The sequence below is a fragment of the Artibeus jamaicensis genome, unplaced genomic scaffold (genome assembly GCF_021234435.1).
Source record: "Artibeus jamaicensis isolate MK-2021 breed Jamaican fruit bat unplaced genomic scaffold, CSHL_Jam_final contig_387, whole genome shotgun sequence".
Taxonomy (NCBI): domain Eukaryota; kingdom Metazoa; phylum Chordata; class Mammalia; order Chiroptera; family Phyllostomidae; genus Artibeus; species Artibeus jamaicensis.
The window spans coordinates 38183094-38201826 of record NW_026521812.1 but is presented as its reverse complement, the minus strand read 5'-3'; the positions used below and the strand labels follow the sequence as shown (position 1 = coordinate 38201826).

At 44.1% G+C, this 18733-nt stretch overlaps 1 protein-coding gene across 5 annotated transcripts in view; it reads right to left on the bottom strand.

The window, feature by feature from the left end:
• MDN1 (midasin AAA ATPase 1) overlaps positions 1-18733 on the bottom strand; it is a 149542-nt gene that overhangs the window by 25149 nt on the left and 105660 nt on the right. For 4 of the 5 annotated variants that reach the window (XM_037131204.2, XM_053664765.1, XM_053664767.1 and 1 more), the window contains exons 63-83: positions 17915-18620; positions 15806-15967; positions 15314-15584; positions 14341-14576; positions 14124-14219; positions 13379-13473; positions 12960-13081; positions 12236-12382; positions 11301-11410; positions 10636-10709; positions 9947-10145; positions 8488-8647; positions 7005-7151; positions 6351-6477; positions 5243-5348; positions 4584-4699; positions 3243-3728; positions 2756-2982; positions 2011-2166; positions 1671-1840; positions 784-945 (exon numbers count right to left, since the gene is read on the bottom strand). In XM_037131204.2, the coding sequence (XP_036987099.2) occupies positions 784-945; positions 1671-1840; positions 2011-2166; positions 2756-2982; positions 3243-3728; positions 4584-4699; positions 5243-5348; positions 6351-6477; positions 7005-7151; positions 8488-8647; positions 9947-10145; positions 10636-10709; positions 11301-11410; positions 12236-12382; positions 12960-13081; positions 13379-13473; positions 14124-14219; positions 14341-14576; positions 15314-15584; positions 15806-15967; positions 17915-18620 (4075 nt within the window). The remainder of the gene's footprint in view (positions 1-783; positions 946-1670; positions 1841-2010; positions 2167-2755; positions 2983-3242; positions 3729-4583; positions 4700-5242; positions 5349-6350; positions 6478-7004; positions 7152-8487; positions 8648-9946; positions 10146-10635; positions 10710-11300; positions 11411-12235; positions 12383-12959; positions 13082-13378; positions 13474-14123; positions 14220-14340; positions 14577-15313; positions 15585-15805; positions 15968-17914; positions 18621-18733) is intronic. The other variant, XM_053664766.1, reaches the window with a different exon arrangement.

Genomic DNA, 18733 nt, shown 5'->3' with positions numbered 1-18733 from the left:
AGAAGAACGAACTGAGAGACCTAGACCTCACCTTCAGTTTGTGAATTCCTATCTCCCTCAGTAAATCTCATGTGTACTGTACTTAGGGAGAAATCTTGGAATACTAAAACAATAAATATATATTGGGGTACTGAATAAATAGATATATATAACTATATTCCATTGAAGTGGGTTATCACAAAAATGCTAATGAATGTAGGCAGATCTCATCTTATAAATGAGGAAACTGAGGCTCAGAGAGGTTTAGTGACTAACTCAAGGAGTGGATACTCCATGATTAGATTATCATCATACTGTGGTGAGTATGTTAGATTTGACTGCCTCCTACTGGGTACAGGGGCTGGACAGATGGATGAATGAATGAATGGCTTCCCTATTAAAGAAAAATGCTCTAACATGAAGAAACCAATTACCATTTCATCATAACCAGATAAAAATGATTTAAATAAAACTTACTGGCCTTAAGTATTCATCTACCCTACAAGTCTAGCTCAGGGTTAACTGAAGACTACTTCAAATTGGGGTCAGGCACAAAAGGGTGTGAAAAGAAAGCAGCAGCCTTCAGAGCAGCAGCCTTTGGGAGTCTAGAGTGCTCATCAGTGGGGGATCTGTAGGTCACAAGACTAGTGGAAAGAGGCTTATTACAAGGGTGCCAGATAAAGCCCTAAATAATCCACAGGAGAACAAATCACCTCCTGCTATCTGTGAAAGTCCAAGATAAAAGCCTGTCAAACAAAACACTACCGGGTCCAGAATGTACCAGCTGCCCCGAATAGTCCTTACCTTCTGGGCAAGCTCCACAAAGACCTGGGCAAGTACAGAGAGCAGCTTTGCAGTGCTGCGATGAGTCGCCAAAGACACGGTCAGGAAGAAGAGGACGAGGTCCGAGTACCTGGAGAGCATGGGCTCCAGGCGCACCAACAAGCAGCAGGACTGGCTGAAAAACTGGGGACGAAGCAGATCAGAAAGGCCGCTCACACTGCCTTAGGGGTGCTAGGTTTTCTTTAGGGGTGCTAGGTTTTCTTTAGGGGTGCTAGGTTTTCTTTGGCATGATAAAAATGGTGACGAAGCCGGTCTGGAGCTAGATAGCAACGATGACTGTCCAGCACTGTGAACTGAATGTACTAAATGTCACTGCTGATAAGGTTTTGTATTTTTAACAGGCCTGCCGATATTTCCTCCTTGTTCATACAAACCCTCATGAAAGCACACTTTAAATTCTCCGTCGCTCAAGTCTCATTTAGTTAACAAGGTTGTTTGTATTTTTTTAAAATAAAATGCTCATGAACAATTTCCACTGGAAATCGAAGCTGACACTGGAGGCAATAATACGAAGTAACATACAGAGACCTACAAAATAAGTTGCCTCTCAGGACTCTCGGATTCAACAACCTCCTCTGCTGGCTTATTGTGAGAGGAATGATATTTGCAGGGCACAACCATCAAGCCTTAGTTGATGGCAGCAACATTTGCCAGTAAACCCTTAGCAAGCAAGCCCTCAGTTTTCAAAGTTTGTTAAAGATGTTTACATGCATCAATAAATCAGCTTCTTAGTGGTTTTGCTGCAGAGCATGCTTTGGGACCACCCACATAAAGCAAGATGGAAACCCACTGTGCCCTTACTCAGCCCACTCCCAACAGCAAGAGGCTAGTAAAGAACAGTTGGTTACCGTGTGCTTTGCTGCTGTGCCATCTTCACCATAGGATTTCAGCCTCTCCAACAGCTCAGAGATGGCAGAAATTACTTTCTGTACATGTAAAGTGCTCACATCAGCCCAGAAGTCTTCCTCTAAGAGTTTTGTTAAATGTCCTGGTTGCAGTCTCTCAAAGCCTGCTTCTTCTTTCATTCACAGAAAAGAACATGATGAATAACCAAAAACAAACCCTTTTCATCCCCATTCATCCAGTCATTATTCCTAACATGCTCTTAAATATTAAGTGACCAAAAAAATCCATGACGCTGAAAAATTAACAAGTATGAAACTAATTTTTGCCTAATTTCCGACATACCTTCCTCTTCTTGTGACCTTGTCTGGTCAGTGCTCTTGTCTGACTTTTTACAGTTTCTTTCTGCTAAGTTCTGGATGGCATAAAGGATAGACCGGATGGCAGTTTCCATTTGCTCTGCAAAGTCTTCCACAAACCCTTCATCCAACATTTGGTTTCCTATTAAGTAATATGGTACAAACAAACAAAAAACCTGATCATTCGCTTCAGGATATTATCAGAAACCTTCACTTGTTACATTAACAAATGGCCTCCTGTAAGCACCTACTATGTATGGGTCAGCCACTGTGCCAAGCTGTGCTGGATACAAAGATATGAATGAGACACAGTCCTTGCCTAAATAAACCTGAAAATTTATTGTCTTGCATTAAAACAATTTTGCTACAAAATGTCAGACACATGAGAACGACAGTTTAGATGGTATGTATAAACACTAACTTAGTCCAAATATCACCCTCAGCTTTCCAGTCTAAGGGAGAACTGTCTGTAACAGCTGAGGGAGCCTGTCCTGTCTCTATACACGTGCGCCACAAAGAAATTGACATGACAATCCAAAGGCGAGGGACTCGAACGAATGTCAGAAAAAAAGTTCAGAGCTGTGTGTGTGTTTCAACGATACCTGTCTGCCTAGAAACCCTGGACAGATAGGTCTAGAATAAAACAGTATGTGTCTCCAGGATAATTTAGGCTTCGTCTACAAGACATCGTTCCTATGCCAGGCTTTTACTCCCTGAGTAGCGGTCCTTACCTCCTTGGGTGCCTGACGTGAGCAGATGTGTCTTCCAGGTAGTAAATTCATCTGTGGCTTTACTGATTTCTCCTCTGATATATTCCAGGCTCTCAACTAATGCCATTTGTTGGTCTGTTTGCTCAGCCTCCCTCCTTGGAAGAATGAACAGGGATTCTAGGCCTTGTAAATGAGATGACACCTGGGACAGGCAACTCAGCCCAGCAGAGCAAACTTCAAAATCTTTCCTGCAACAGAAATACCACAATGTTGAAAGGCACTAACACACCTACACATACAGTGATCCCTCCAACCATGAATATGGAAGCATAGCGTGACTGACTGTATTCAAAGGTTTACAGCTAAGACATACGCCACAAAGCACTATGACTGTCCACTGAAAAATGGAGGACTGAAGCATAAGCCCTTTCATAATTTTACCCCATCACTAAACTCTGAACAAGCACCCAAGCAGACAGAGGAAGAGTAGAGGCATAGGCACACTCACCAAGAATGAAAGAGAGTCTCACAAGACTGCTGCCTAATTCTGTCAACATCAGCTTTCACTGTTTTAATGGTTTTCAGCATCTCTGTTAATCTTGATGTTGACTGTTGCCAAAGCTCATCCTGTTTCCGCATCCGGCAACCACAGGGCAGCTGATTTCCAGGTACTGGGGATGGGTAGCTCAGATCTGATGGGATAAGGTCCTTCACTGCTCTGGAAAGCTGTCCTGGGGTGAGCTCTGGTCCTTCTGGGTCCAGAACAGAAGGCTGACCCTGTGCCTGAGCATCACCTTGGCCTGGAGCGGACCCTGTACCAGGGCAGCACTGGAGGAGCCAGGAGAGCTGCTCAAGCAGGATCTGACTCTGCATGGCCACATGCTGCAGCCTCTCTGTCCACTGCTGCACAGCATCCTGAGGGGGAAAGGCCACAGGGTACAGCGGTGGCCCTGTCAGCCTGCTGTGAATCTCCTGCACACAGCCAAAGAGGTTCCTGTGCAGAGAAAGCCATGGCAAAAACACACGCCACCTTAGTCTGTGTCATCATGTTGTTTTTAACAATAAATCCATTCATTTCTGAACCAAGCACGGGCTTTTTCACGTAACTGAAATAGAGGACTCCTCCAATAGGTAAGAAGTTTACCAGAATGCCTTCCAAAGTGCTCAAACCCATCATTCAGTCTTTCAGAGGTATCAAAACTCAGTGCTTATCACCTGCCCCCTTTACAACCCTCTCACCTCTCAGAGTCATACCAATGCAGTGACTTCAACCATTATTTGTTTTTAAATCTAGCAAATGTAATACACTTATCTAATAAAGCCCTATGAGTGAAACAGAAAATAGCTGATATTGAAGTGGTTAGTCTGGAAATACTGCCTCTTAACCCTCCACAGATGGTAACAGACTTCCCAACCGTTCTCATCTTTTAAGTATCTACTTCTGTTGAGGAGCCTCCATGCATGGCTGGGAACTGAAACGTCGTGGTCCAAAAAGCAGATTCCAATCGGGTCTGTGCCAAGACTGAGACGCCCTGATTATCATGAACAAAAACCCCATCTCTTGACCCATATGGACTATTGACCACACATACACCCTCATTCCAGCCCCAGGTGCAGGGTCAGCCATGGCAATATTTACTGTCTGGCTCAGCCCAGGCCCTTTTCTCTTAGGAGGTGTTGCCAGAACCAGGAAGGAGAGGGACAGCACCAAAAGCCAAAAGAACCCCCACCTGTTTTTTTCAGGCCTCAAATTTCATTTCACAATGGAGAGCAGCACATGCAGCAACTCTGAGCTGACCCACGTAATTCTTCCTAATTCAGGCCACAAACCCAACTAGTCAGCTGGTACCTGAGGAGGATCCACTGCTCAGTCAGTGTAGTCAGGGAGCGCCGCTGCCGGATAAGTATCTTCATCAAATGTGCTGAGAACCCTTTACATCGTTCAATGTTGCCCATACCCATCTCCTGGCAGGAGGAGAAGGAAGCATGCTGAAGGTGTTGCTGGCAATGCCCCCCACCACATGTAGGCACCACCAGAAAGCTACTTCATCCAAAATGCTCAGAGGAAGAATATCAGTTAAGCTTTGGAAGTGCTGTACTCTAGAGGAGGGCAACACACTGATCTTTCTGAGCATCGCTTCTCAAATTATGGTCCCAAGGATCAATGATATTTCATAAACAGGAAATAGATCTAATGCCAAATTGATACCAGTGGTCATTTCTCAATTCATAAGGGGAATCTCAATTTGAATTTTATCTTCTGTAATTTTTCTTACGCATTTGATCCTGCTGGCAAATGCTGAATAATAGAATTTGTCATAAGATGTTCTCTGATTAGGCACAATATTACAGTGATTGTATTGCAAGTTTAATGATGTTCAGCACAAAGCTCAGTCACTTCCACCAACGGGATGCTATTACTTGACAAGGTCTGAGAACGCTGCCATGGGGTCAACAGAGCTGGAGCTCTCCCTGGGCCCCAGGAGGTAGAGGTTCTACCAGTCTAACCTTGGCAGGGGCTTCTAGAGCTGCACTGAGTCTGGCATGCCGTGCAAGAGAGCGATAAAAATACTTCTGGCACCCATCCCACGAAGATGAAATTTCTGTAAGAAGCCTGCAAAAAAAAAAAAAAAAGTGATTTATTTAATTGAAACCACTATTTCCAAACCCAGATCCTAAAGAGTCAGAGATTAATATATTTAGCCTCAACAAAAGCCAAGAGTCTAAATAAATTTACTTCTTTGAGGCACTCACCAGTCCTTAATGCAAAGGATGTATTGTATGATATACTTAGCACTGAAAGTACAGCAGGGTAAACTATAACCACATGGTTTCCTTAATGAAAACTTTATAAATATCTTAGCAATGGAGACTACAGATCTTAAATTCTGATGCCTACAGAAGCCAAGCAGATAATAAATGATTAAGGAGAGCCAAGCACAAAGTGGTACATGGCAAAGACAGCTGGCGTCAGTGTGGAAGAGCAGGAATTGTTATGGACCACAGGGAACTGGAGAGCATGTGTCCTGTCAAGAGAAGGGAGTTACAGTCAACTCTGACCATATGGGAAAGCTAGCCCACCTGGCCAAATCTTCCTGAAAAACTGAAAATACAGAATGTTTATGTAAAATTTATACTTCTTACAATGTTGTGAATTTGAATTTAAAGCACTGAGGCTATTGAGCAAACCAAACACAAATAAATGTATGCCATACCCAGTTCATGCAAATCGTCATTCACAACAACCCGGCTGTAGTTAAAAGAGACAGCTCTGTCTCAGGTTTATAGATTCTCAAAATCAAGAATATATTACAGCTTATAAGAGGCTTATAGATGTGAAACAGCTAAAACTGTGGCTATTCTCTAGCAGATTTTCACTTGTACATTCAAAAGAAGTAAAGAGACCTCAGGAAAATCAAAGAAGCAAAAAAATAATGGGAGAGGCAAATACAAGGAAGAAAGATAAAGGAAGAAAAGAAAATGAGCATTTGCTGAATGCTCACCACAAGGCAGATCCTGAGCCAGGCAGGTATTGCTATCCCCACTTTAGCAAATGAGGACATGGAGGCTTTAATGACTGGTTTCATTTATAATTAAAAAAAAAACCCAAACAAACCTAGAATCAGCCTCCTGAGTGCTGCTGACTATAGACAATGAGCTCCGGAGATCCAATGGGTGAAGATGAAGAATCTCTTGAGGGTTTTTTGAACGGGCCCAGGCGAGACCTTTGCGATACGACAAACCTAGAAAGAAAGAGCGTGTGTTTAAATAAAGCAGCTCAGGAGAGAATGGATGTGCCACGCCCACTTCTGCCTGTTCTGCCACTGCTACTGAAACTCAAGTCCTTAGAACAGCACCACCCAAGAAGCCTGTTAGAAAGCAGATGCTCAGGCCCTGCCCCACACTCACTGAAATAGAACCTACCTTCTGTTTAGACAAGAAAACAGCCAGAGTGACTTGTACATGCATCCAAGTTTGAGAAGCACTGCTCACTAGGCTATGCTTGAAGGGTGGATGCTATACAACATATGATGATGAAAAAAAAAAACATGACTTCTGAGAAACCTCATTATAAAACTGTGGAAGTATTTGGGAATCACAAATGGTTCATATCACAGGATTTCGTGTGTGACTGGAACTCTCAGAATGGCATTTCAAAACCTTGCCTGCCACCTTCTATTCTGCACTGTCTCTAGACAAATCACCCGTGCTGTTTTTCTCCCTAAAAGCTGGTGATTATACTTTATGGGGTTTCAACTGAGAACCTTACCCGTTTTTGCAAGGTGCTTAAAGAGGTCTGCTAACGCTCGCTGCTTCTGCATGAGAATGTGTTTGGCTTCTGACCTCTGCTTCTCCTTCTCTGCGGAGGGCTCCACCTTTAAGCTTTGCAGCTCACTCACAGAGGAAATTACTTCACCTGAGGGAGAAACATGAAAATCCTAAAGACTCATCAATGTATCACAATTACCCAAGACCAAATTATTTCTCCAGCACCATGCTGCCTTCCTGAATACCCAGAGGTATCTGTAACAGTTACCTGCCACAGGCACTACTATGGGCTGACTATACTCACCCCCAACTCATGTTGAAATCCTAAGTCTCAGTACCTCAGAATGTGACTATCTTTTGGAGATAGGGCCTTTAAAGAGATGCTGGTAATTAAGGTAAAATGAGGTTATATGGGTGGGTCCTAATCTAATCTGAGTGGTGTCCTTAAAAGAGTTTAGGACACAGATATAAAAGACATAGTAAGAAAACAGCCATCTGTAAGCCAAATAGGACTCAGAAGAAGTCTAATACTCTGTTCTTGGACTTTCAGCCTTCAGAACTGTGAGAACATTTGTTGTTTAAGCTGTCCAATAGGTGGTACTTTGTTAAGGCAGCACCAGCAAACTGATACAGCCAGCCCAGCCTTCCAGATGAGGGCACGCAACCTCGTGCATTACACTGGTGTCGTTGGGAGGTTAGAGGAGAGAATGCTCTACATCATACAGAGTGGGTGCCCTTTCCAGAAGATGCACATGGGAATGGTATTCCGTTTACACGTATCAGGCTGAGAGAGAAATGCCAATGAGCAATGGATATTAGGCTTCTATTCTAACAAGTCTTCAAATTAAAGAGCTCCCTGATATCGAACCATAACCTAATTGAAAGAGGGCCTGCCTCACTCTGACACCACACACTGTGGGGGAAGTGGTAAGGGGCTGCCAACAAACCACACTGTCTATTAAGCTCTGGAATCCTCTCACCAGCCATTGCTGTTGTATTACAGAGCAAGTTGCAGCTCCAACTCCCCTGAGCAAAAGTGTTCAGGGAGATGAAACTGCTATGCTTATCTGAAGTGAAGAAAGCAAGGGGGCTGTGGATGAATCTTCTTTTTCCTTTATCCAAAGAGAAAACACTGAGAAGTGGGGACAGCTTCGAGACTCTGGGAAATCCATCTCTGAGCCCTTTACTCATGCCCCTACTAACAGGAGCTGTTACAGACAAGGCTGCTTAGAAAATGGCACAACACAGCATGAGTTTACATGAGAGGAGGACAGGATAAAAATTATGATGAAAGTTCATGTAATCCCAGCTGGCTCCTATGTCTGGGCTCTGCTGGTAAATTTTAGCCCACTTCTTTATTCAATTAATTGCTCAACATTATTCAAGATATCAAAAAAAGGACACAGGTGACAAATTCCCAGCCTTCTTGGGCCACTGGGGAAAGAGAGCAAATCCCACCCCTGCCCTGGGCTGCTGGTACCCACCAGTGAACTGATCGAGGCTCTCCACTAGGTGAGGGAGGCGGCTGTCCTTCATCAGTGTCAGGCACATCTTCCTCATTCGTTTTGTGAGCTTTGGCAAGCGATACAGAAGCTCTCCCTCCAAGGGGAAAGGAGCACCCTGACACTGCTCTGGAACTGTGGCCTACGAGACAGAATAGAGGTTAACCTTCCTGCCAACAACAACAGTAACAGCACTAACCTGCATGGGCACTAAATTTAAATGCTGCATCCCTCCGCACACACGAAGCTCAGCAAATATTAAATTTTCTTCTCCCCATCTCTGAAATCTGACAGGAACAAATGTAGCATAACCAAAATTAAAATAGTTACGTACCATAGATGGTTAGAAAACGTACTGCTGCTCCACATGAGATCACGGTAATCAAGGACCCCCCACCCTCACCTCCGGCAGGGCTTCTGTGCCAGCCACAAGGAGACTCCAGTCCTGGCTGCTGAACCCAACAGAGTGACTCGTAATACACGCTGCCTCTGAGGTGCTCTGCTGCAGGGCAGGGCAAACCTGATCTGCCAAACCCTACTTCGACTACCTTCTCTCCTACCCTCCACTTCCTGTTCAAGTACCAAGAGCTCAAATAGTAGATGAAAGGAAAAGCTTTCATCCATAGGAACATATTTTCACTATTGTTTTCCCTGAAGAATCTCTGATATTCCTATGCTGTCATCAATAGCAAGTCAGTTTCTGATCAGCGTGACAGAAGCAGTGAGTTGACAAATACAATGAAAAAAAAAACTCAGCAGCCATCTTATCTGTAGAGTCATATCATGACTAAAGACTCAATTTCTACGGTGCTTTCTGTACTAGTAAAATATTAAGAACAGCTTAAGGATCTCTCCATTGCTAAGTCTATGGGCCCAGAGTGGGAAGGACAGTAAGAGACAAAAATGACTACTCTTTTGAGACATGCCCCTCCCCAAATCCTGGATCTCCGTACACCCAAGGATATACAGCAGGAACAACCAACCTGTAATAGACCTCTTCACTCCAAGTCTCTGTGATGGCTAAATGTTCAGGAATTTTGCGAGCTAGCTAAGAGCTGGCTGAAGAACTGCTGGTACTTAATTTGGCCACAGTGAGAATACTTACACCATGGTCACTGGCAACCACTACAAACTAGCACATCCCTGCACACATTCACTCCTTGTGCAGCTGCTTCAATGGCACATTCCTTCACTGATGCTTCAAATCTTTTGTTGTTGGTAAACGAAATGTTCACAGATAAGCACACTTATTTCCCACAGGCTACTATTATACTTTCAGTGGAGTCAGGCAGACAATACAAATGCTCTATGTTGTACATACAAAGAGGAAGATTTTAAAGGCATTTTTCCTTGACTAGTTCTAAGAACACTCCTTACACAGAAAGCATAAATCCCACCTGACTGTCCAGGAATATGCAGACACCACTCCACAAGCCAGTACCTGCACAGCTGCTGGCCGGGCTAACAGGGTCTCCCTCAGAGCCTTGTTCAGATTCTGAATGGGGGACGCTTCACTAGTGGCTGCTTCTGTTGGCTGCGCCAGAAAGTCAGACTGTTCCTCTGTGTCACTCTCCATCAGAGATGACCGGCAGGGTTCACTAAGAATAGCTTCAAATTTCTTCATGAACTTAAAGAGGGTCCTGGCCCCAGGTAATAACCAAGATGAGGGGGAAAAAAAATGGACAAAAGTGAGGAAGTGTGAAAATAACATCAATGATATACAAACACATAACTCATCTTTTGCAAAGAGCTCCTTAGACACTCATAATCATATGCTTTTAAAGAAGCACGACAGGTACTGTCACCTCCTTTTCTAGGGAAAAAATCTAAAGCCAGGAATGGTGGGATCACGTTACTCAAGTAAAACCGCTAGTGGGTGGCAGAAGGTTGAACCCTTCCGTAGCACACAGTTTGTTTTACCTCAACGCACACCAATTCAGCCCGCAGGCAGGCTTTGCTCTGGCAGTAGGGGATGGTGTTGAAAAGTCCTTACCCAAACAGTCTAATAGTGTTTTATAGTAAGTTCAAGGCGCCGCTAAGTCAGGCCATTGCAACAATATAGCCTTGCTGCCTACCATTCGAAAATCCTGAGCTTTGGTCACCCCTAAAAGGTTTTAAAAGATGAATTACCTGTGTGTCTTTTCCACGGATTGTTTAATGGACCAGAAGCTGACATCATTCCACTTGGATATTTTAACAAATTCCTGTAAGATAAATGAAGCTCAAGGAATGGTTTTATAAACCCGGTGTCATTCTGTTTCTTTCTAGACCATCTCTTTGCCGAAGACCAGAGGCCACCCCACCCCCAACACAGGACTGTGCGGCTATAAACAAAGGAACCAGTGTTTGTCCAAAGAACTGGAAAAGATTGCTGCTACAATCAACAGGTCGCCCAATACGCACTCCGGCTCATACTGGGGTTGGTGCCACCACCACCAAAGTGTCACAAAGAGAGGGTCCTCCCTCGGCACCACAATGGCACGTGGAGAGTGCTTCTCTGGGGTGGAAGATCAGCTTGGACAAGACCAGGGAGCCAGCACCAGCAGACGCCTGGGGCAGTCCTTTTAAGCAGCCTTTAATAGGGTCACTCCACTAACCACTCACAAACTGAGCCAGGCATCAAGGGAGCCCATGTCACAGAATGTCAACCCTGCCATCCTCCTGCCGTTGCAATGCTCTCCTCCAGTCCCCAGAACCCCTGCCTCGCTGTTAAATGGATAAAAGAACAGAACTAAATAAAAAGGATTTGCTCACTTTGTTTGCCCAAGAGTAATCATGATAGCTGTTCATCTTACCTTAAGTTCTTTTTCTAGGGGGGAACGAAGTTCCACAATTTTGGCCTGGACCCGGTCAAAGAATTGCTTGTAATAATGGTACAAATTCCACAGAACACTGCAAAGTGAATCTGGAAGAAATGAAAAGGAACAAAAACACCACACTTGCTACATGTGCTACTGGCTCCTGGGGGCTTCACACTTCAGAGATGTCCTTTCCTTGTCCCTCTGTAGGCCATGAGTACATTTCACAGGCTCGCCATGGAGCCTGTCTGAATTGAGAAGTTCTCAGAGATGCAGGCTGACATCACTACCCTATTTTTTTCATTTCAGCTTACAGTCAACTTTTTTGTTGCACTTTTTTCCTTAAAGATGGTGTAGTTTACGCAGACATTCTGCTAAACTCACTTTCAAACCTTCTGCAAATCTTTTTGTGAAGTCAGCAGAAACTGAGCCTGTTTTAAGAGACTCGCCCTGAGTGCTCATTCACACACCATCTGCATTCGTTTTACGGTAACAGTGGTATCCAAGTTGCTGTGGTCAGGGATGGTAACTGACAGTCATTTTGTGTGCAGCTGCCTAAAATGCAGCCATGAACCTAACCATGGCCTGGATCAAGCAGAAGCTTCGCAGGACACGCACACTGTCTAGACAGAAAAACTGCTGCCTCAACATGCTAGCTTGAACCCGAGATCTGCATCTGGCAGTTCACCTTCTGCCAGAGTTCGGTCATCAGTCTTCAGTGATAACTAGTCTGCAGTTTACTTTGAATGTTTGTCTCTACATCTAATGTGAATTACATTAAAGTTAAAAAACTAAAAATGTCTTGTTTAAAACCTGGTAGGCAACAAGATATTGGTCTCGTGGAGAATTCAAAGTTTAATCCATTAACAGTGCAGAATAAAAGTAAAGAAAAAAACACAAAGAAAGAAAAAGATATGTATGTATCTCCTTACCTTTTCCTTCAACCTGTGGCATCAGCAAGACATGACAATGGAAAACCAGTAACATCTGAAGTCGAACCTGGAATTCTCCCAGCGAGGATCCTTCAATAAATGCTTGTAATGTGCTGACCAGCAACATCAGGGTCATCTGTTTGTCATCTTCAGAGATTCAAAGAGCAAAACATATATGCCTGCAACCAGCACTCCCTACTCGTAACACACATAAGATCCACTGGAGGAGACACTGAGGCACGCAGTCAAGTAGAGACTACAATTAAAGCGAATCTTGGAAGCAAGGATCGCAGCTAAATTCCAAGCTGATTTAAAACAGCTGTACTCAGGGTGTGTGTCAAATGCACTCACAGCAAATTATGAATTATGAAGTGCTTACTCTAAGTATGAAATGAAATGCTTTTAACTTAAGCACATTAACTGCTACCTACCAAGAAGGTAATTTCATTTTGACTTGTCTCATGGATTTACAGAATAAGGAAACTTCATCTTACGATGAACTCTCTAGACTTAGAACAAGTCACATAACTTCAAGTTATCCTCTGACTTTTGTTACTGAACTTTCTTGGCTGACCTCTCGGGAATCCCATGAAGTCACATGAAGCCTCCTATGTGAAAGCAGGGATGGGATGGGACATGGGTGCAGGTTAATCCCACACTTTGGAGCATGCCAAGTTTAGCTTGAGACTTCTAAATAAGCAGGGGATTTACTGACAGATGTTACCTTCCCGCTCTTCTGTTTGCTCCTGCATGTGCTTCTCAAGCATCTGATAGATGGAGAACCAGTGCTTGGTGGACTTCTCAGTGTGGCGCTTCATGGTATTGTCCAAGGTCACAGACCAGCAGCTGAAACATGAGAGAAGAGGCCACAGAAGCACTTAAGGAAAGCCATTTGAAATGTCTGCAACCACAGAAGCAGAAGCTGAATGGAGATGGAGGAGCCTCCCAGTTTGCTGCCTTGGGACATTATACTATTTTCTGGTCTCTACAAACGGTCATTTTAATGTCTAACTTTTAACTTTGTGATTAATGACTGAAAAGCACATTCTCTAACTGGTCTCCAGCTGTACTATGTAAACAAAGAAACAATCAGAAGACAAATCCCCCTGCAACATAAGGTCAGGAGGGGAGCGTACCACTTACTTCAGTTCCAGTTTACGCCAGCGAATGATCATCTGACTGACAGAATCCAGATGCTTTCGCAGAGACAGAGCTCGACTTGCATTCTCCTCCCAATCCTGAAGAAATGAAGACAAAATTTACTATGGCCATTCTTCACTCCCTAAATCACCTCCTCCCTCAAGAACATCCTGGACTTCTCTTGTGTGGAGACCACTGGGTCCTTAAACGGCCTGTATTCCAATTTACCAGTAGCAGTAATGAGTTTACGTACTGTGTATCCAGCTTCCCATTCTTTCTGGTCACTTAACAGAACCCCAGCAGAGCCACGTTTAAAAGTAGCCAGAAGGCACAGGACTTGGAGACCTGCGCCTGATTTCCTGTTGTGACGCCCTCCAAAGCTCAGGGCCCTGATCTGATTATCAGGGAAGCAGCAGCTATCTCAGAGGCTGAAAGGACCAAGGAGGACTGTGTGCAGGCACTCAGCTGGTCTGAAGGCCCGCATGAAAGTCCTAGCCAGGAGCCCTCAGTCCCTGTGGATGACGCATCCCACCCCCGAGAACAGGTAAAACAGGTAGGATCCTCCCATGCCACCAGAGGTGATGGCTTCCCTCGCAATGATCTGACCCAATCCCAGAAAAAACAAGGTTTATCCTTCCCTAATTCAGACTATAAATTTCTGTCCCTCTAACAATGAAGGTGACACAATATAATCTTTTTTTCAATTGATTACAAACTAAAATGAGGAGGAGAGGGGGAATCGTCATACCTGTGCCTTTGCCAGAAGGATCTCTAAACCATTCAGGAACTTTGAGATGGGGCTGGAAATTGGGAAACTACGAATTCTGTCCATTACAACGAGAAGCTGAAGGGGGGGGCACAGAAATTAGCATATCCCCATGTTAATGTCAATCATCCAAAGTCTCAGGGTACTAAAGAGGCATGAGGCCACATCCTCAGTGCCCGCTCCAAACCAGCCACCCTACCTGCACAAGTGCTGGATGTTCCGGCCAATCCTGCAGCAGCCCACTGACAGCCTCTGAGAAACCCTGAAGCACAGGTTGACAATGTCGTGCTTCTGGGACATTAGGGTGCTGGTAGAAGTCATAGGGCCCAACAGGCTTCAGTACCAGGTCAGAGGTCGCCTCCCCAAAGAGAGTGTTATGGGAGAGAGTGCAGGCCAAAAGCTGGCTGCCCAAGAGTTGGTCATTCAGCTCAACTCCTGTAAAGTTAACAACATCAGGGTAAAGTCAATAGATCCCATTAATTCCACCTATCAGTAAGTTAAAAAGATGTTAGAAACATGCTCAAACATGATGAACCATTAAGAACTAAGGAAGCAAATATTTCAATGCCACCCACCCCAAAGACCTAGAGGACTATACCCTAGTACTTGCAGCAGTCACAGAAATCTGCTAAGTTTCTAGGGTATAGAGAGGAACTTGATACTGCCTAGATGCAATCGAGCAGGAACAAAGTTTGGTTTGATGGATTCAAATTTCCAGTTTTTGTAGCTGATCTTGATAGAGAGAAATGAAATTTAAAGCCTCCTTCCTACTTGCATGGAGTAACTCATGAGGTCATGGAGAAAACAGCAACCAACCATATTCCGTGAGAGAATTTCTGAATTCTGAGGTTGCCCCCAGGAATACATGTTTTCATTTGAAAAGCATGAAGCTATTGGAGGAAAACTGGAAATAATGACAAGACCATTTAGTCTAAGCCCGCACTTTTATTCTCTCAATCCCTTTACCCCAAAGTATTCAAATGATTAAAATTCATCTTCATTGCAGAATTTTACATTTTTCAAATCAGCTTAAGTCCCTAAACTAACAAAATCCTATCAATAAAAACAATCTAAGGAAAACAGGGAGGTAATGGTTTTCATTGTCCAGAACTAGCAAATGACTCCTGTTCACTTTGCTTTCCCAAGAGTATGTTAAAAGGAAACTGCCATACCCATTAGGGGGTAGAAGTGTGCCACAAGAGATGCCCCGGTCTGATAGCAGGAAAGGAACAGGCTGAGGTAATGCTTTGCCTCATGTGGTGGCAGAGTCTGCTGGTACCAGAGGGACCGAGCAAAGCTGAGGCACAGCTGCTGGTGGATCAGCATCACAGCCTGCATGGAGCTGGGGGAGAGGAGGGCAGGGTCTGCGGCTGCCTCCTCCTCTTGTTTATCTGAAGCGCCCTTCTCCTCTAGTGTTGGTTCTACCAAAATATCCGCGAAGTCCTGTAAATAACATTAGAACAATCGAACATTAAAACAAAAAAATGACTCTAATCAGACTAAAAGGAAGGGGGAAATATGGAGTGTGAACAATTAAGAAAATAGGTAGCTACTTATATGCACGAAGAAACAGCAAAAAGACTACAAAACCATTGGAAGGGAGTGCATGCATGTGTTTGTGAGTGTGCTGTATCAAGGGAATTCGTTCCAAAACAAACCCTGACCTTTTCATGCAGTGGGAACTGCTTTCTGAACTCCGATTCCTCCTCCTCCTCCTCGCTCAGGGCTGTCTTAGAGTTCCTGCTCCTGTATCTGTACAGGCTGCTGTCCTGTTCGGCCTTCTCTTGGGCTATGCGTTCCTGTTCATCCCACTCACTGATGATTTCCTGAAAAGCCACACATTCAGGAGGAAGCTTATTTGCTTTTGCTAAGGCACTTACAATTAAAAAACTCAAGACTTATCTCTTAATTTCTCATGGAAACAAAAATACCAGAGTTCAAAAACAAATGAATGTCAACATTCAAGAAACTACTTTCAGGTAATAGACAGCAAATGAGCTTTGTTTTCAAACCATTTGCAGCAACCCAAGTTTCCTAAATCTCCCCTTGCTGCAGCAATAATTTCACAAGTGTAAATGCTTGCTACAGTAAAGCTTTGGGAACTTCCTATCGAGAGTGCATGGTGCTTTGCAGAAAGGTAAGGCTCAGGGTAGAGAGTGTGGGGGTGTGATTCAGACTGTCCTTGGCTGGCACCCCAAGGAGCTGGCTGGCCCTGGGGTGGAGGGAGGTTGAGAGGCAACTATCAGGCAAAACTGAGCCAAGCCTTTTCAGACACTTAAATCCCCTACCACCTCTTAAGATTTTAAGCCCTTACATTAGCAAAAAATCATAAATTAAACCACATACTGATGAGGATTAAGGAAATAAGCATCCACCATTCAGTAAGAAAATTTGTATTAAGCCCTGGCTGGTGTGGCTCAGTGGATTGAGCACCGGCCTGCAAACCAAGGGGTTGCCAGTTTGATTCCCCATCAGGGCACATGCAAGGTTGCAGCGGGGTCCCTAGTGGGGGCACATGAGAGGCAACCACATATTGATGTTTCTCTCCCTCTCTTTCTCCTTCCCTTCTCCCCTAACAACAAATAAAAATCTGAAAAAGAAAATTTGTATTAAAAGCCTAAGCAGTTAATCCCTGTTCCAGCAATTCTGCTTTCTAGAATTTGTACCCAAAGACCTGGTTATAAGACTATTTATGGTGGTGGTATTGGTTTTGCTTCAAAAACAGCAGGAGGAGTACATACAAATATAAATTTTCAATGATAAATTGAATGACTTATGTCATTCTCATATAATAGAAAACTAAGCAGCTGCTAAATACCATGTAAAGAATACCATAATTATGAGGAAAATAAACACCAAGTACTATTAGGTTTGGTTGTTTTTAAAGCAACTTATAAAACAGAATGGACTTTATTACTGGTTTATAGAACACTGATGATTTAAGAACCAATCTCGGGATAGAATTGCTCTCAACCAGAGTGGCTATTTTTTTTTTTAAGATTTTATTTATCTTCAGAGAGAGGGGAAGGGAGGGAAGGAGGGAGAAACATCAATGTGGAGTTGCCTCGTGAGTGCCCCCTATCTGGGACCTGGCCCACAATCCAGGCATGTGCCCTGGCTGGGAACTGAACCTGAGACCCTGTTGTTCACAGGCCAGCACTCAATCTGCTCAGCCAAACCAGCCAGGGCCAGAGTGGCTATTTTATCAGTTAAATATTAGGTCACTACTATATTAAGATTTTTATTTTTAAAAGGTTCTACTACTAAAAAATAAACAATAAACCACTGGCACAAATGAATTAGATTTAGAATGTCATAGATATACATTTACAGATACACATATGCACAACAAATAAGCTAGCCTAGAATGGGGTATACCAATATGTTAACAGTTTGGTAAATTCTAATAATTTTTCCTAATATTTAGTGTTTTAAAATGAGAACAAGTTGCTTTTGTTGGTAAAGGAAAAAATAAAGTCATTTTCACCATATTAATAAAAGTTGATACAATTAAACAGCAAAAAACACCATCAAGTCAAAGGGCAACCAACAATGTACCATGTGTAACAGAGACAAAGAGCTAATATCACTAATGTTTTTAATCTCTTAAAAGCTAAGAAACAAAGCCCCCAAATCTGACAGTTAAATAGGAAAAGAAAAAAACGGACGGTAGACCCCACTCAGTAACCACACTGACTCTATGTACAGTGGGCACCACTAATATCCTGCAGGCACCCTGCTCATGGTCCCAGCCCCTGCAGGAGGAGGCTCACCTGGCACACGTGTCTGAAGAGCTGCAGAGCCCTCTGATCCATCTCTCCCTTGCATAGCACATGGGAGCGCAGGTAAAGAAGGGCATTCATCAGCAGCTGTTCTCGGGTGGGGCAGGGTCTCTGGCCCTTGCCTTCTAGCTCCTTTCCTCCTAAGCGCTTGAGGACCAACTTCCCAAGGCCTCGAAGAACCTCTTCAGACTTTACTGAGCACAAAGCATCTGCATGAGCATAGTAGGTGGGGAAAGCGGGGCCCACTGATGGAAAACCCAACAGAGATGTGGCCAGGAAATCCAGCCTGTCTGCACGGACCACACTGCTGTAGAGTGAGGCATGGACCTCAGATGCCACCAGCCTCATGCCATGTTGCATCTGTAAGATGGATGCCTGCAGTGGGGCCACAGAGTCTGGATACAGTGCATACTCCTCAGCCAGTCGCTTCCTGAACTGGTGGTGAGACTGCTGCCAGGAGGCCTCCTCCTTCAGAAGGTTCTGGACCACCTGGGCAGACCGAGGCACATCCATCTGGAGGGCCTGCAGGAGCCTTGTGAGCAGATCCTGAACGGCAGGGGCCTTGGCGATGCTGCTGACGTAGTGGCTGATCTCCTGCACCAGAGACTCATATCCAGGCAGCTGGGGTCTGAAAGCCTGTTTCTTTGACAGGCTGCATATTAAATTCTCCAGCTGATCAATTCTTTGGTGAAGCGACCTAAAGGCAAATTAGCACAATATGCAAATTCCGTCAAAAGAAGAACAAGAAATCTAGACTGAGCCCTCATGAAAACAGAATGAAGGCGTTTCAGTTACTAAAGAATAATAAGA